This window comes from Leishmania major, chromosome 11 (genome assembly GCF_000002725.2).
Source record: "Leishmania major strain Friedlin complete genome, chromosome 11".
NCBI lineage: Eukaryota > Euglenozoa > Kinetoplastea > Trypanosomatida > Trypanosomatidae > Leishmania > Leishmania major.
Genome location: NC_007252.2, coordinates 296,133 through 310,862, shown reverse-complemented (window position 1 = coordinate 310,862; position 14,730 = coordinate 296,133). Strand labels below are relative to the sequence as shown.

The 14,730-nt window shown below is 61.1% G+C and overlaps 5 protein-coding genes across 5 annotated transcripts; all 5 read right to left on the bottom strand.

Annotated features, from left to right (window-relative positions):
* Positions 1 to 1,018: 1,018 nt before the first annotated feature.
* LMJF_11_0780 (putative 40S ribosomal protein S21) lies at positions 1,019 to 1,513 on the bottom strand (the record flags this gene model as incomplete). Its single annotated transcript, XM_001681495.1, has 1 exon — positions 1,019 to 1,513. One exon carries the CDS (start codon positions 1,511 to 1,513, stop codon positions 1,019 to 1,021), a length of 495 nt encoding a protein of 164 aa, XP_001681547.1.
* A 1,229-nt stretch (positions 1,514 to 2,742) lies between these two features.
* LMJF_11_0760 (putative 40S ribosomal protein S21) lies at positions 2,743 to 3,237 on the bottom strand (the record flags this gene model as incomplete). The annotated part of the gene is made up of 1 exon (XM_001681494.1): positions 2,743 to 3,237. One exon carries the CDS (start codon positions 3,235 to 3,237, stop codon positions 2,743 to 2,745), a length of 495 nt encoding a protein of 164 aa, XP_001681546.1.
* A 1,609-nt stretch (positions 3,238 to 4,846) lies between these two features.
* On the bottom strand, positions 4,847 to 5,464 carry LMJF_11_0750 (conserved hypothetical protein; the record flags this gene model as incomplete). Its single annotated transcript, XM_001681493.1, has 1 exon — positions 4,847 to 5,464. The coding sequence occupies one exon, from the start codon at positions 5,462 to 5,464 to the stop codon at positions 4,847 to 4,849; it is 618 nt and encodes a 205-aa protein (XP_001681545.1).
* A 1,668-nt stretch (positions 5,465 to 7,132) lies between these two features.
* On the bottom strand, positions 7,133 to 8,467 carry LMJF_11_0740 (conserved hypothetical protein; the record flags this gene model as incomplete). Its single annotated transcript, XM_001681492.1, has 1 exon — positions 7,133 to 8,467. One exon carries the CDS (start codon positions 8,465 to 8,467, stop codon positions 7,133 to 7,135), a length of 1,335 nt encoding a protein of 444 aa, XP_001681544.1.
* An 891-nt stretch (positions 8,468 to 9,358) lies between these two features.
* On the bottom strand, positions 9,359 to 13,180 carry LMJF_11_0730 (conserved hypothetical protein; the record flags this gene model as incomplete). The annotated part of the gene is made up of 1 exon (XM_001681491.1): positions 9,359 to 13,180. The coding sequence occupies one exon, from the start codon at positions 13,178 to 13,180 to the stop codon at positions 9,359 to 9,361; it is 3,822 nt and encodes a 1,273-aa protein (XP_001681543.1).
* Between the last annotated feature and the right edge of the window lie 1,550 nt (positions 13,181 to 14,730).

The following is a 14,730-nucleotide window of genomic DNA, read 5'->3' as shown; positions in this document are numbered from 1 at the left end:
ACCCCCACTCGTCAGTGCCTTCTCTGCCGCCCCTACCCTCCACCACCCTCCTCGCAGCTCAAGTCTTCGTATCTTCCTCGTGCAAGCTGAAGAGGATGCAGAAGCGCCTCAGTCAAGGTCGATTATGAAGTACACCAGAACTACCTTGTCATTGCCAGTCCCTCGCACCTCCCCTCTCCGCTTGCGTGTGTGTCACCCGCCACCGGCCCCGACGTTCCCGGCACTCCACCGCTGCCACTCTCCTATCCAAGCCCAGTCCGACAAGGACGGTGGTGCGGTCGGAAGAGCAGGCGGTGCAGACGAGTCCGTGCGCGGCCCACGATGGCAAGAAACAAAATGCAGAAGGAGGGTGGTGCAGTGCGCTTAGCAAAGAGATGCGGGGGTATCACCGAAGGTGCTGCGCCTCACTTGCCCCCTCGTCGCCGTCACCGACACGAGTTCGACGTCCTCGCACCTATCCCTGCTCCTCCCTCCCTCCCACACCGGATGTGCCCATCACATCTTTAGAAGCTGCCCACACACGCACTTGCACGGAGACACAGACAACATACAACTTGAATGAGCTGCTCCTCTACACTTCTGCGCGTGCGTGTGTAGGCGTGTACTCGTCGGGTGAGCCCCTGCGTTGCGATGCGCCAGGCTCCGCGAGGGAATCCGCGTACGAGGACTTGCGCAAGGAAGTAGACGGCCACAGGCGTCGACAAACACACGGGTGCAGGAGTCGATCACGTGGCCCCCGAGAACGGCCGCTCCATCTGCCTCCTGACGCGAGAGAGATGGGAAGCATAAAAAGGCACGCGCACCAGGTAGCCGAGAGAGGGCGCGGCGGGGGAGGGGGGGGGCCATGAGGCGGACACGGAGCAGCGGCACAAAGACAGACAGAGTGAGTGAGAAAGAGGCTGCGCGGGTCTGTCCGCGCGCACTCTCGCGATGCGGCGTTTAGCGGGGTGTTCCCTTCTCTTGGTTCCGTTGCTTCGCCGTTGCCAACCTCCGCCCTTCTACTCTCTCCGTTATTCGTTTAAGCGCGGTTCTTGCGAGCCGGAGCGGCACCCTTCTGGGCAGGCGGGCGAGCACCCTTCTGGGCAGGCGGGCGAGCACCCTTCTGGGCAGGCGGGCGGGCACCCTTCTGGGCAGGCGGGCGAGCACCCTTCTGGGCAGGCGGGCGGGCACCCTTCTGGGCAGCAGCGCCAGCGGCGGCGCCCTTCGCGGCGGGCTTCTTCGACTTCGACTTGGACGCGCGCTTCGGCTTGCCGGTCTTGATGCGCATGATGCCGCGGTCGATCGTGATGTGGTTGATCGCGTGGTCCGACTCGCCCTGCGAGCGCAGGTAGCCAGCAATGCACAGCGTCGTCGTCGTGCCGTTGATCACGCCGTTCGGGCCAACGTTCGCGATCGAGATCTGCACGGCGGCGTGGTCGTGCGCCTCAATCAGCGTGGTGGTCGCGTGGCACTTGCGCGGGATGTAGAGGTCGACATTCTCGCCCTCCTCGTTGAACATACCAATGGTGGCCATCGTTGCGTGCGGCGGGAGATGGAGCTGAGAGAGAAATAGACTCGAGGCTGAGCAAAGGGGTGGTGTGGGCACACTGTTGAGAGATAGGCAGGAGATGAATGGTGACGTGGTGGTCGCACAGTGATCATGAGCGGTGTGGCATGTGTTGTCAGCGTTGCGAGTCGGCCAGTGCAAGGCAGGGACGTAGAAAAAAACACAAAATACAAAGGCAGTGAGGAGAGGAAGAAGCAGCGAAGGAAGTCGAGCCGGGTGTGCGCTGTACATCCTCTGCGTCGTTTCGTGGTAGGCGCCATTTTCGCATGGAAACCCAATACGACTGCGTATGGCGAGGGGATGCCTTGCGCATAGTCACACACTTGTGCATGCGCACGCGCTGCTGCGTACCTTCACAGCCGGCCTAGCGCGCGTTTTGTTGCTGCATTTCGCATGGCTGCCTCGGCAAGCGTCGACACCGCCGCCACCGACACGCCTGACCATGCTGTGCGCGCCTGCCAGCCTGTGGAGCTGCGTGGTGTCGCTCTTTTCGTGTTTTTCTTCGAAGAAATGAACCTCTCTTGCACACACTCGCTCTCCCACTCGCACGCCCGGGTCATTCGCCACACCCACTGTCGTCATCGTCCTCGCCTCACCCCCCACCTGGCCTACCACTCACCATCACCTCGTCGAGCGAGCGGGAGGGGGGGCAAGAGAGAGAGGCGAAGAGGACAACGCAAGCGGGCACGCAAGCCGTTGCGAGAGCGCCAGAGAGAGGCGCGAAGAGAGAAGAAAGGAAAAATCATAAAACACAAATTTAAGCAACGCGCCAAAAGTGTTCGGTAAGCATGTGCGTGTGTGTGCGTGTATGTGTCGTTACACCGCGTCGGCTGCCGGCTCGTCTAGCAACGTCGTGCAGCCATGGAGGCGACGAAGCGACTGCCGGTGCGCTGCACAAATACATCCCACAAAGGTCACGGCTCATGCGCAACGTGGTCCAGCAATGAGGGTGAGGGATGTCACGTGGGAGGCGCACAGAGAGAAAAACGCGCGCTGCGAAGGCAGACACCCCACGACACCATATCTTTTTCTTTGTCATGACTATGCGGCCCTCACCTCGCCCCTCCCCCCCCCTTCCCTTGTGGTAGGTCTAGACCAAGCTGTATACAGACACACGCGCAGGTGTACACCGAGTCACATGCACCCCCGCTTGCCTTTGCCTTCTTTATACCGCGCCTTCCTCCTTTTCAACTGCCCTAAGCGCGGTTCTTGCGAGCCGGAGCGGCACCCTTCTGGGCAGGCGGGCGAGCACCCTTCTGGGCAGGCGGGCGAGCACCCTTCTGGGCAGGCGGGCGGGCACCCTTCTGGGCAGGCGGGCGAGCACCCTTCTGGGCAGGCGGGCGGGCACCCTTCTGGGCAGCAGCGCCAGCGGCGGCGCCCTTCGCGGCGGGCTTCTTCGACTTCGACTTGGACGCGCGCTTCGGCTTGCCGGTCTTGATGCGCATGATGCCGCGGTCGATCGTGATGTGGTTGATCGCGTGGTCCGACTCGCCCTGCGAGCGCAGGTAGCCAGCAATGCACAGCGTCGTCGTCGTGCCGTTGATCACGCCGTTCGGGCCAACGTTCGCGATCGAGATCTGCACGGCGGCGTGGTCGTGCGCCTCAATCAGCGTGGTGGTCGCGTGGCACTTGCGCGGGATGTAGAGGTCGACATTCTCGCCCTCCTCGTTGAACATACCAATGGTGGCCATCGTTGCGTGCGGCGGGAGATGAAAAACTGCGCTCGCTCGAAAGGGAGGGAGGCAAGGGTAAAAAGACAGCCGGAGAGTGTTCGCAAGGTAACAGATAGAGCGTGATGGGATGGAGGGGATGAATGACGGATGATGGGGCAGCCAGGAGAAAGTGCGAGTGAGCGAGCGAGCGAGAAGGAAGAGCGAACAGAGGAAGCGTTGTTTTGGTGCATTTTCTTTTGCATCGCGAGTGTTGGGTAGGTGGAAAGAGAGCTCACCGCCAAGACTAACCTACTCCTCTGTCATCCTCTTCTCATGATAGGCCACGGGAGATGAAATATGGAGAGCAAAGTAGGGCGCCGATAAGCCCTTCGCATACACCGTAGAGTGTTGGCGTTCCAGGCGAGCATCACCCAAGAGCGATACCCAGCATGTACGGCGGCGGTGCACACAACACACATGTCGATACGCTGCCGTAGATGTCGCTCTCTTGACAACTTAGATTACCCAATCGCTTTCCCCGGGCAAGCCAGATAGGGCGACATCGACGATACGCTGGCATGTTTCTTCTCTGTACTCCCAAGTGGGCTCGCCTGCCGATGTGTTCAACTTCAAAGGTGTTCGTCTTGTCCATCTTAGCGTGTGCGTTGCTGGGTGCGTGGAGACGAGCGCGCACGCCACGGAGCACACTACCGAGAGGACGGAGAGTATTGCAAGAGTGGAGGCATCCGAAAGGAGCGCCTCCACACGACCGAAGAGAATGGCGAGACACAGCCAAACAACAAAGAGAAGCAAGCGAACATAGAAGAGGAGGCGCGCGCGCGCATCTGTGTGTGTCTGTGTGTGTGTGTGTGTGTGTGTGTGTGTGTGTGTGTGTCGGAGGAGGACGAGGACGAGGACGAGGGGCGAAAGCCATGAAAAAGCAGGGCGGACATGAGCGAGATCAGGAGAATGTCTTCGGCAAACAACTTACAGAGCAGCTGTGCTCGTTTTCGCCTGTGGGGCATCGGTGAGTGGAGGGGCGAAGGGAGTGGGGAGGGAGAGGAAGAAACGCGCGCACTCGTCTGGGAGGAAGCACCAGACATGCGCACACGGAGGGGCCGTCGAAAGAGTGCGGGTGGGCGGATGCTGGCGAAAGCGGAAGAGGAGGGAGGGAGGGAGCTCACATAGCACCAGAACGTAGGGGCGGCATGCGCGGAGGGAGATTCAGCGACCCTCTACACAAGCCCCCCGGCACAAAAACAAGAACCCACAATAGCGGAAGGCAGTGAGGAGGGCACCCGGTGGGGGGCCGAGACGCAAAGAACGAAGAGAGACCTCAGCACGGACGCTCACACAAAACAAACCACGACGCAGAAAACGAGACGACGGCAAGCACAAGGGATGCAGAACAACAACAACACACATGTGGGCGCATGGCCTCCCCACCCCCGGCCTACTCCTCCCGCTCACCGCCTCACATGCCCACACCCCCAGAATCCCCAACAGAACGATAATAATAAAACGAGAGAGAGAAACATCAACAACCGAAAACGATCCGATTTAGATCTCGGTGCGCACTCCGACGCCCACCCACTCACTTATGCTCGCACGCCTCTCGGCTTCTTCGTCCCCATCACCCTTCTCGCCTCTACAACTCCGGTGGTGCGCCGAGGTTCTTCATGAGTTCGTCAAGATTCAGCTCTGGTGTCACCGGCGGCGGTTCAGCGGTTGCGTCGTCGTCGGGCTTCAGGTAGCAGCTCATCGGTGGTTCCTTGAAGTCGCCATAGCTGGACTGAGTTTGTGTTGGGGGAGCAGAGGGAGCCATCTGTTGGGGCTGCAGCGGAATCCCAAGTACACTGACGCCACCGCCCGTGCTGCACGACGCGACTCCGCCATTGCCACTGCTGCTCTTCTCATTCGCCACCGCCGATGCGAAGAGCGCGGGTGGGTAATTAGTTTGAAGAGCCGAGGCGTCGCCGTTGCTGAGGCTGGGCTTGTCGAGCAGCCCCGATCCGTTCGCAACTTGCAGGAGCAGCTCCGCGCGTTCGTGGTACATCTCCAGCTTTGATCGGACTTGAAAGAGAAAGAAACGACGCGCTTCATTGCTCTCGATCATCGCCGCGCGCTTCGACGCCTCTGACGCGATAACCTCCATCGCTGTTGTGTAGCAGCGCGCCGCCGTGAGCGGGTTTCCGTCCTCTCTCTCTTCGCTGCGCGCCAGCTCGATCATCTGAGCCGCGTACCGGAGTTGATCAGCGGCGGCCATGACTCAAGACGGTGGTGATAGGGAAGGGGATTGTGTGTGTGTGTGTGTGTGAGGGATGGTACCCGCTTGCCGTCGCCTTTGCCCTTGTGTATGAACGACAGCAGTTGGGGGAAAACAAAAGCACAGAGTCGCCGTCGAAGTACTGAAGAGCGCCCAAGACAGGGAACAGCACAACAATCCAAGAACAGAGTGAGAGCAAGAGCGATGTGCGTGATAGGCGGAGGCGGCTCGGAGGAGGCGTGACTCGATGTGGCAGTTGAGGGAGGAAACAGACGGCAAGAGGAGGTACAGCGTAAACGGAGCAACGACACAAAACTCGAAAAAAAAGACAATTTGGGGAGTTCGACTGCGTGGCAGATGGCGTAATGAGGAGATGAACGTGGGAGGACAATGAGGGATACACACACACACACACAGAGAGAGTGGGAGAGCGGGAGAGGCGGACGATGTGTGCGCGGTGCGGATGCCTTGATAAAATAGAGAGGCGCGGTGCGTAGGGGAGGGGGAGTGCCAGAGCAAGCATGTAAGCTGCTGTGCGCAGCACCGGAGGTGCGAGCGCGGCCTGCACAAGCGCAAGGAGTTGAAAAACGCAGCATTGCGCACGTGCATTCCAGCAGCACCGCCTTCTGGCTCCTGTTCGCTGCATCGCTGCACAGTGCCGCGGACGCAGCAGCTCCCAGCCATCGCTTTTTTTTTTATTTCCTTCTTTGGCCGTCATCGTGCACCCCCGCCCGCCCGCCTGCGAGAGTGGGGAGGAGGAGGAGGAGGAGGAGTGGGGGGCAACGGACTCATGACTAAAGGAAGAAAAACAAGAAAAGTGACGCTGCTGGCGGCGATCAATGCAGCGAATCGCAACAAACAATACACACACATATATATATATACATATATATATATATATGTATGTTCGCATGAAACGTGAAGAGCGCCCGCGTGCGTGTCTGCACATTCAAGTTGGACCCGCTCCCTCTTCTCCGCATGCTCCCGCTCTGTGTCGCACGCACGTATATTGTGCGAGCATTGTCTGCCGTCCCACCACCTCCTCATGCGCCGTGCCGCCACACACTGCATGAGCACCACCAGATAAAGGGAAGCCATCAAACAAGTGCAGTCTCCTTCCTGTTGGACATCCAGGTAGCTTCTGTTGGAAAAAAAGAAGGGGGCGGGGCAAAGAGCTCCGTGAGGCGCGCGGCACACAAACACACACACACACACACGATACCTAGGAGGCCCAAATCGGTGTGCGCGCGTGTCGCTCTTCGTTCCCTGCCCTGAGCTGGTGCGTATGCGCGCCTTCGCTTGTGCGTAGTGTACATGAAAACGGGTGAAAAAAAAAACAACAACAACGAGAAAAACACACAAAAAGAGGAGAAGCGACGGTGTGTACATTACAACCAGAGCGGACAGAGAAGGGCGCTAGAACGGCAGGGGAGGGGAGGGGAAGGGAGGGGAGGACGTCGCAGACAACACACCACACACAACACGCAGGCAAACGTGGCATGACGGCGAAGGACGCTAGGTGGACGGCAACAGCGGCAAGCGCATTGCCTACCCACGCGCATACCAATGCGAGCGTCCATTGTGCGCACCGCCAGGGGAGAGATGGACGGACCACGGCGGCGGTGCGAGATAGAGAGGGCGAAGGTTGAAGGGGAGGAAAGGCTGCAACTACTCACAGAGCTTGTGGCAGTGCGGGTCGGCCTTGTCGATCGAGGCCGCCTTCTCCATTGCGCGCATGGCTGACAAAACGCCGGTGCTCACCCGCGATGCAGCGTGCGCCTCGCCGGACTTGAGGGTGCCGTGCGCATTGCGCAGCAAGCCCAGCTCGCGCGTCGCGGTCGTTAGCTGGCCGGCCATCATCTCTCCCGCAGTGGCCAAGGGGCTGGTGTGGGTGTCACGAACGTCCGCTGGACCGCCAGGGTTTCCGGGCAGCTCTGGCAGCAGCCCCTGATCGATGAAGTCGCTCTTGTAGATGGACATGGTGACGTAGTGCTCTTTCTCAAGGCGCCGGCTCACCGCACACCGCTTCTGCTCCACCGTTGACAGAAACTGCGGGTTCGTGCGGTCGTTCGTGTCCAGCGGGGCACCGCTCGATGATCCGCGCAGCGTCCTAGAGGAGTAGTTCTTCCCGGCGAGATGGCGCAGGAGCGCCGCCTTGTCCGGGTTCGCGGAGGCGTCCAGGTTGTGGGCTGCAAGGCTGCGCGCGAGGCTCAGCGGCAGCTGCAAGGGGTGAGCCTGGCTCGTGTCGCCGTAATCCCAGGAGGTGCACACGTATGTGCCCACCACACCGTCCCCAGGCACGCAATCATTCCACGTGTGGCGGTGGTCAGCGGTGTTCTCGAAGACTGGCGTCCACGTAGCGTTGGGGCTCGCGTGTTTCCGTGGCAGCAGCGACTCCTTTGATGTGATCTTCGGCGCAAGGTCGGCGCCGTCGTCCTCCATCACGCCGTGCGGCTTGAGCAGATCCGCATTGTAGGCGGCAGCGGCGGCTCCCGCGTAGCACACCGGATCATGCACGGCGCCACCAGCGACGTGGCGGGGTGCCTGGTAGTCATCCTGGTACACTGTATGCGGATGGCTGCCGTCCACCAAGACAACGTGAGCGGAGGCCGCGGGGAGATACCAGTTGTGCTGGTATGCCGTGCCGTTATCCTGGCCTCTCATCCTTGCCGCAGCCGCAGAAGCGGCCGAGCCTTTCAGCGTGGCGGCCAGCCCGGCCATATTCTTCACGGAGCGGTCCTTGTGTGTGTAGTCTACTTGGTAGATAGTGCGGTCGTCGCGGTCGCCTGTGTCAACGCCGTAGGCAAAGATGGGGCGGTTGCGCACTTCGCCGCTGATTTCCTGCTCGAAACCGCCCCCGCTGCCGCCGTCGCTGCCTGTCAGACTGGGATCGCGGTTGTAGTCGTAGTCGTAGCGAGTCATGTAGGTCGACATCATGTTGGCTGGCCCGTGCGGGGGCAGCAAGCACGCCTCACCCGCCGCATCGTCCCTGGACGTGCTCATGGTGCACCGATAAACCTCTTGACTAGCAAAGACAGATGCCGGAGCTACGGTGACGCTGGGTAGCGGCGACACGGTGCGTAGAAGGGGCAGAGGCGGCGGTCACGTGTCTCGGGCTGTGGGTGTGTGGGCTGCAATAGCACAGGAGAAACCGCTTGAGAAGAGCAAGAGAAGTAGAATGCAGCGCTGCTGATGATACACGCACAGGATTTCGCACCGACACAACCGCTTCCGTGGCAGTGGCGTATCGCGGGCGAGAGGGTAAGCGGAGGCAGCAACAACAGGAGTGGCGGCACTATAGAAAAGTCGCACCGAGCAGAGGAAGAGAACCATCGTGCATACATACCTGTGAGAGAGGGGCCTGTGTCTTCAAGTGCGCCATGTGTCAGGACGCGTGGCGGCGCATCCATCGGCGTCATTGCCCCGCACGCCTTCCCAGCCTGTCATGCGCATCAGCAGAGCAAGCGCGCCCGAGAACGTTCACAAAGGCGCGAGATCAGCAGCAGCAGCAGCGACAGCAGCAGCGACAGCAGCAGCAGCGACAGCAGCAGCAGCGACAGCAGCCCGTGCGAGCAGATGCACTTCGCTTTTACGCCGCTATTGTTGTTTGACGAAACACGCCACGGATGTGCCAGCCGCACACGGGCAGCCATGGAAAAAAAAAGAAAAAAGAAGTAGGTATATATGCGAGCCGCGGCTACATACACATCCCACACACACACACACACACAGATGGCACCTCGACTGTGTTTTGCAAAGTGATGGGGCCTGCAAACTCACCCCTTCCTCCCTCCTCGTGCACACGTGTGCATGTGCGTGTAAGGAGGGGACACTCACAAAAAGAGAGGGAGATAGCGAGCCGCCATCACCCGTGCATGCGGTCACCGCGGTGCATCATCCATCCTGTCTCGGTGACGGATAATGCACGATAGCCAGCAGCGATACGAGCTCATCAACGCAGAGTTCCGTAAAAACAGTCGTCGACGCAGATGCCTTCAGCTTGCACACCTCCACATCGCTCCCAACTTGCGCTGCAGCAGAGGCAGGTGTGGATGCGATGACCTCATTCCACGCCGCACGACAGCGCCGCTGAATAGCTGTGGCCTCCATGATGCGCGCCAGCGGTTGCTCACGGTAGAAGTCCAGTATCGAAGCGAGCTCCGCTACGCCCCGCGAAGCTTCCCCTGCCCCCGCCGCGCACTCGTTCATGTGCGGCGCTGTGCCGTTGCGCAGCTGCTTGCTCTCGCCTCCGCTTGCTGCTCCATGTGTGCCGAGCACGTAGACTGCGTATGCCTTCAGGAAGTTGGTAAACGGCGTCGCCGCGGAGTGGTGCTGCAGCCCAACCGCCGCCGCGCATGGTGAGGGGCCTGAAGTGGGGTAAGACGTCCCCTGTGCACCCCAAACTCGCGGTGCTGCCCGGAGGTCTGCAGGGCTCGCTGGTGGCGGAGAGTAGGAAGGTGTGAAGGCCGTTGCTGAGCGTGCCATCGCTGTCGTCACTGCCACCTCCTCACCGGCTGGAATGGCAACGTGGCGAACGGGAGGTGCCTGGTTGGCCCATCCCCGCTGTTCCACCGACGCCAACAGAGATGATGCTTGGAATGCAATAACTGGCCCGGCAACATCGTCGGCATCTGCGCCGCTCACGTGCTGCACTCGCTCTTCGCAATCGCTCTCCAGTGTCGCAGGAAGACGATGCGCGTCCACACCATCTTCATCGAAGCTCACCTCCGTGCCTAGCGACGCCTCCTGCGCGTCGCCTGTGTGCTGCTGTTGCGATGGTCGCGGCATCGATGACGAGGCCGGGAGCAAGCTCGGTGTGTGGTCGGCGAAAAACTGAACCGCGAGGCTGCTGCCCAGCTGCAGGTGCTTCTCACTTTCACCTTCTGGCGCGCTGAGGTCCTTCTCAGGCAGCTGCAGCAGGGATTGCCCGTGCAGCGAAGCATCAGCAGAGACCACTCCGTCGTCGTGATAGTGCACATCTTTCTCTCCAGGTGTCTTGGTGTTCGCCGCTTCGACGACACCGATAGCAGCCTCCGCCTGAAAGACTCCTTCGCCGTTCTGGGAGGTCATGGCATGTTCGGCCGCCGGTAGGGTCATCAGCGGCGGCGCATCATCTGTCGCCGGCGTCACGGCGGGCACAACCGTCACCTCCTCCGCAGACTCAAGCAGCTGTGCCCCATAAGTTGGCCATGCCTCAGCCACCTCCTCCACAACTTTATCGGTGGGAGTGCTTGGTGCGCTGGCTCTCCCTGTGGAAGGACCTGAACGGTGTGCCTGTTCCTCTCCAATCTGCTCCAACCGACTCTGCTGCTGCTGCTGCCGGAGTCGCTGCGAAGCATGTGAGTCGAAGGAGCTCGAAGACGCCGAGGACGATGTCGTTGACGACCATCGCCATGTGCGCGGTGCAGAAGCGGCCGATATCGAGACCCCTTGCGATATCTCCACGACAACACTCGAGCAGGCATGCGCAGCGGTCTCACCGGCTTTGTGAAGGTCGGTTAGAATCACTTCTTTGGTCGGCGGCGGCCCTCCGTGACGCTCCTCATCGGCCACCGGTGTAGCGGTGCCGACTTCTTTACACACCCCCTCCACACCCCGCATGCCCGCAGCCTTATCCTTGCATAACTGCGCTTCGGCAGCAGCAGCAGCAGCTATATCTGCTGCAGGGGCCATGAAGGCGTCGGTCTCCTCAGCCACAATGCAAGTCACTGTAGCGGGCACGGGTCCTGCCTGGTCCTCCCGTCGCTCTGTCTCCGGCGCCTGCGGCCTCTCCTGCGAGACTTCATCGTTGGCCACCAAGCGAGAGGCAGCAGCAGCCTCGGCGACCATTGTCGACTCAGGTGGTGATGCAGGCACGCTGAGTGGCTCTAGCGGCAGCGCGGGCGGCGGCAGTGGCGTCCCTGCCACTTTTCGAAACGTCTCCGCGACCTCTGCGACGCCGCGCGTAACGTGAATCTGCACTGCAGTCTGCCCCTCGCCGTCGGCTATTAGCACGAGCACGTTGCGACCGTACAGCCCCATGACAATGAAAGGCCCAGGCGGCAGTGATGGCGTCGGCGTCTTGTCTGGCTTTGATGCACCGGAGAGCTGCGCAGCGGCAGCGTGAGACGATAGGGCACGCGGTACAAGTTGATCGGCGTGCACAACGCCGAAGTGCGCCTCCATCAGCGCCGAATTGGTGTTGCACTCGAGCATTACACCGAAGCGGCCAGGCACGAAGACACGGGCGCCTTCTTTCACAAACAGCGGCGCAGCGGCGGTGAGCGGTTTCTGCGAGGGCGACGGGGGTGACAGTGAGAGAGGAGCGGACGTGCCGCTGTTCTGCTCGTCGGCCTCACTGGGCCGCAGCGACGCTTCCTGCCCCGAATCCTCGGGCGGCGCTCCAGTAACAGCTGATGACCGCGCAGAGGGAGGTGCAGATCCTTCGGCATCGGCGACAGAAGCAGCAGGGGACACCCCCGTCGCACCTGGCGACGGGTCTACCAGACCGTGGCGACCGCGAATATCGCATGCGTCGTGGCACCCAATGAGCGGTTCCGCCCACGCACGCATGTCCTTCCAGCGATACCCGGCCGGCGGTTGCGATGCCAGCGATGAAGTCGAGGGGTCGGTTGCGTGAAGTACGACACCGCGACACGTTCCCACCTGCGATGACGCTGCATCAGGGGTTGTTGCGGTAGCCAACACAACCGGTCGAATCCACGGGATTCCAAATGCGACGCCGAGAAACACCACCTCCTCAGGCGGCCGTGTCAGCTGATACACGCGGTTTGACTGCACTCGGAATACTTGCTGCAAGTTCAGCGAGGGCGCGTGGCCGCACATCGGCAGACTCCAGCGCAGGGGCGGGCTCAGGTACGCAAGTGATGTCGAGGGCGGGACAGGCGGCGTTGTAGCTAATGACGTGGACGGCGACGGCTCGCCAGACGCGGGGGCCTGGTAAGAAGGTGAGGGTGAGGCTGCGTCAGTACTGCCATTGCGGCTCGGCTGTGCGTTCACAAGTCCACCGTTTCCCTCAGCAGCAGCACACCTTGAGGGCCTCGGCAGCACCGGGTAACGCAGTGCAGCGCCAGAGGCGCCGGCGGCGGTGCTCTGCTCGCTCGTTGTGTCGTCCAGCTCCGCATCTCGATAAAAGTGAACCAACTTCGCCACCTCACACACCAGCAGCGGGAGGGGGCACAGTCGCCATCCCTGCGGCTGCGGCACTCGCTGCGCAAACGCCTGCGCGTCCACGTACGCGAATCCGGCGTCATCGTAGCCCAGCAAGACGGCACGGTGGTAGTTGACCGCCTCCGACCACCACTGCCGAGGCACTTCCACCGGCCCCGGCCCCGGCGGGGGTGGCGGCTGCTGCTGAGGGATCCTGCCGTCGAAGAGAAGCAAAGCGCACCTGGTCAGCTCATCATCCAGCGCTGCCACCAACGCCGCGGACACCGTCAGCTCCGTGCCGTGGGCAAACGTGAGCGGCACGAGTTGCTCCTCCGAGGTCGTGCCTTCACGTGCGCCTGCAGTGTCGCTCGACACAGTGGACTTGCCGTCGCCAGCGTCAGAGGCGTCTGCTGGCGCGTGTTCCGCATCGATTTTCTCGGTAGCAGCAGCCTCTGACGACGAGGACGCCCCTCGCGACGTCGTGCGCGATGGTACCGCCGACGACTGCACGGACGACGACGACGAGATGAATTCCACTTTGAACTCCTCCGGGGGTGCCGATGGCATCGCAGCAGCAGCAGCAGCCGTCGAGGTCTGCGGCCCTGCTGCATCCTCCGGAGCCCGCCGGGCAGCTGCGGGTGCTGTGACCTTCTGTGTGGGCTTACAGCCAAGGGGCCGGGATGGAGGGGGTGTGGGTAGATGGTCAAGACGTGGCGACAGCGGTGGTTGCTGCAGCAGCGGTGGTGAAGCACCCCGGAAAGAGGGCTGCGACAGGTGAAGACGCACACGTCCACCTTGAGGGGTGATGAGGTGCACAAAACCGCCGCTGCCACTGTCGGCGTGCTCGTAGCCCCCAAAACAGAGCGGCTCCAGCCGCATGGCAGCGGCGGCAGCAGCCTTTGGTGGTACTTCGCCGGTCATGGCAGACGAGAAGAGGTGCGTGGCGCTGGTGAAGGAAGGGGAGGGGACTGAGGATATGCTAGTGGACGCAACCATGACGACGTGACATGTACATGCGTGTGTCGAGGGCCTTACCTATGGGAGGAAACGAAAGGCAGCGGCAGGAGGCTGAACAAGACCTAGAGCACACCCTCACATACGCTGGGAGAGAGCAACTGGGATGGTAGAGGCCGCCTTCGGGTGAGCGTCGGCGCGCGTATGCGTGCGTTGGTGAGATAGAGGAGGACCGAGGGTGTATGATAATATGTTAAGAGGTGCGCCTCTACCTTCTCCCTCTTCCGAAACAAACTACGATCAGCGTATCTCCCCCCGCCCCCTACCTTTCGTTTCGGTGACGCTGGGCAGCACTCCCTTTCTTGTTCGTTTTTGTTATGAGTGCGCGGTGGTGGTGGTCGGCGCTGGCACGCACGCGATCGTGAATGAGGGCTACATACGCCATGGTCGGTGAGCACACCGACACATGCAAAGAGCGGCAGACGCGCACACGCGTTAGGTTATGCCATCAGGGGGGAGAAATGGACGAGAGAGGGGAGGACATCAGTGAGAAACGTGGTCGTGGGGGAGGGGGAGAAGAACACCGAGAAAGGCACAAGTAAACGATTGAAGCAAGACGATGAGACAAGCCATGCGAAGTCGTGCACAATGCTGCGCTGTGCATTGTGCACGCGCCCGTAGCGTGGCCCTCGTCCACGTGCTTTGCCCTTGGGCTTTCGCTATCGTCTTGAGGACTGGATGACGCAGAGTCGCATACGCCGGCCACGCGCACATACATGCAGATCGCTGGGCACAAACGCGTCATCGCCTACCGTGCGCACCCACCCCTACCCCCATGCAGAAGAGGCGTGCGGCAAAGTGGGCGCGCGTGTGCTTCTCTGTTTCGTTTGTCTTTGTTTTCTAAGAGTTACTCCCAGGGGGGTCCACCTTCTGCTTTCTTCCTACTTCTCCCTTCTTGTCGGACCTCGCCCTCCCCCTCATTAATGGCAGCGACAGCAATATCCCTCCGCAACGTCGTGGCGTAGCAACGCGTCGCCATCGGCTCCCTTATCCGTTCCATATCTCTACTAGGCACACAGAAGCTGTGTACATGCGCGTCTGTGTACGGGGCGTCGAGTGTGAGCGTACGCAACCGTTGGAAGTCAGCAGCCATGAGGGGGAAG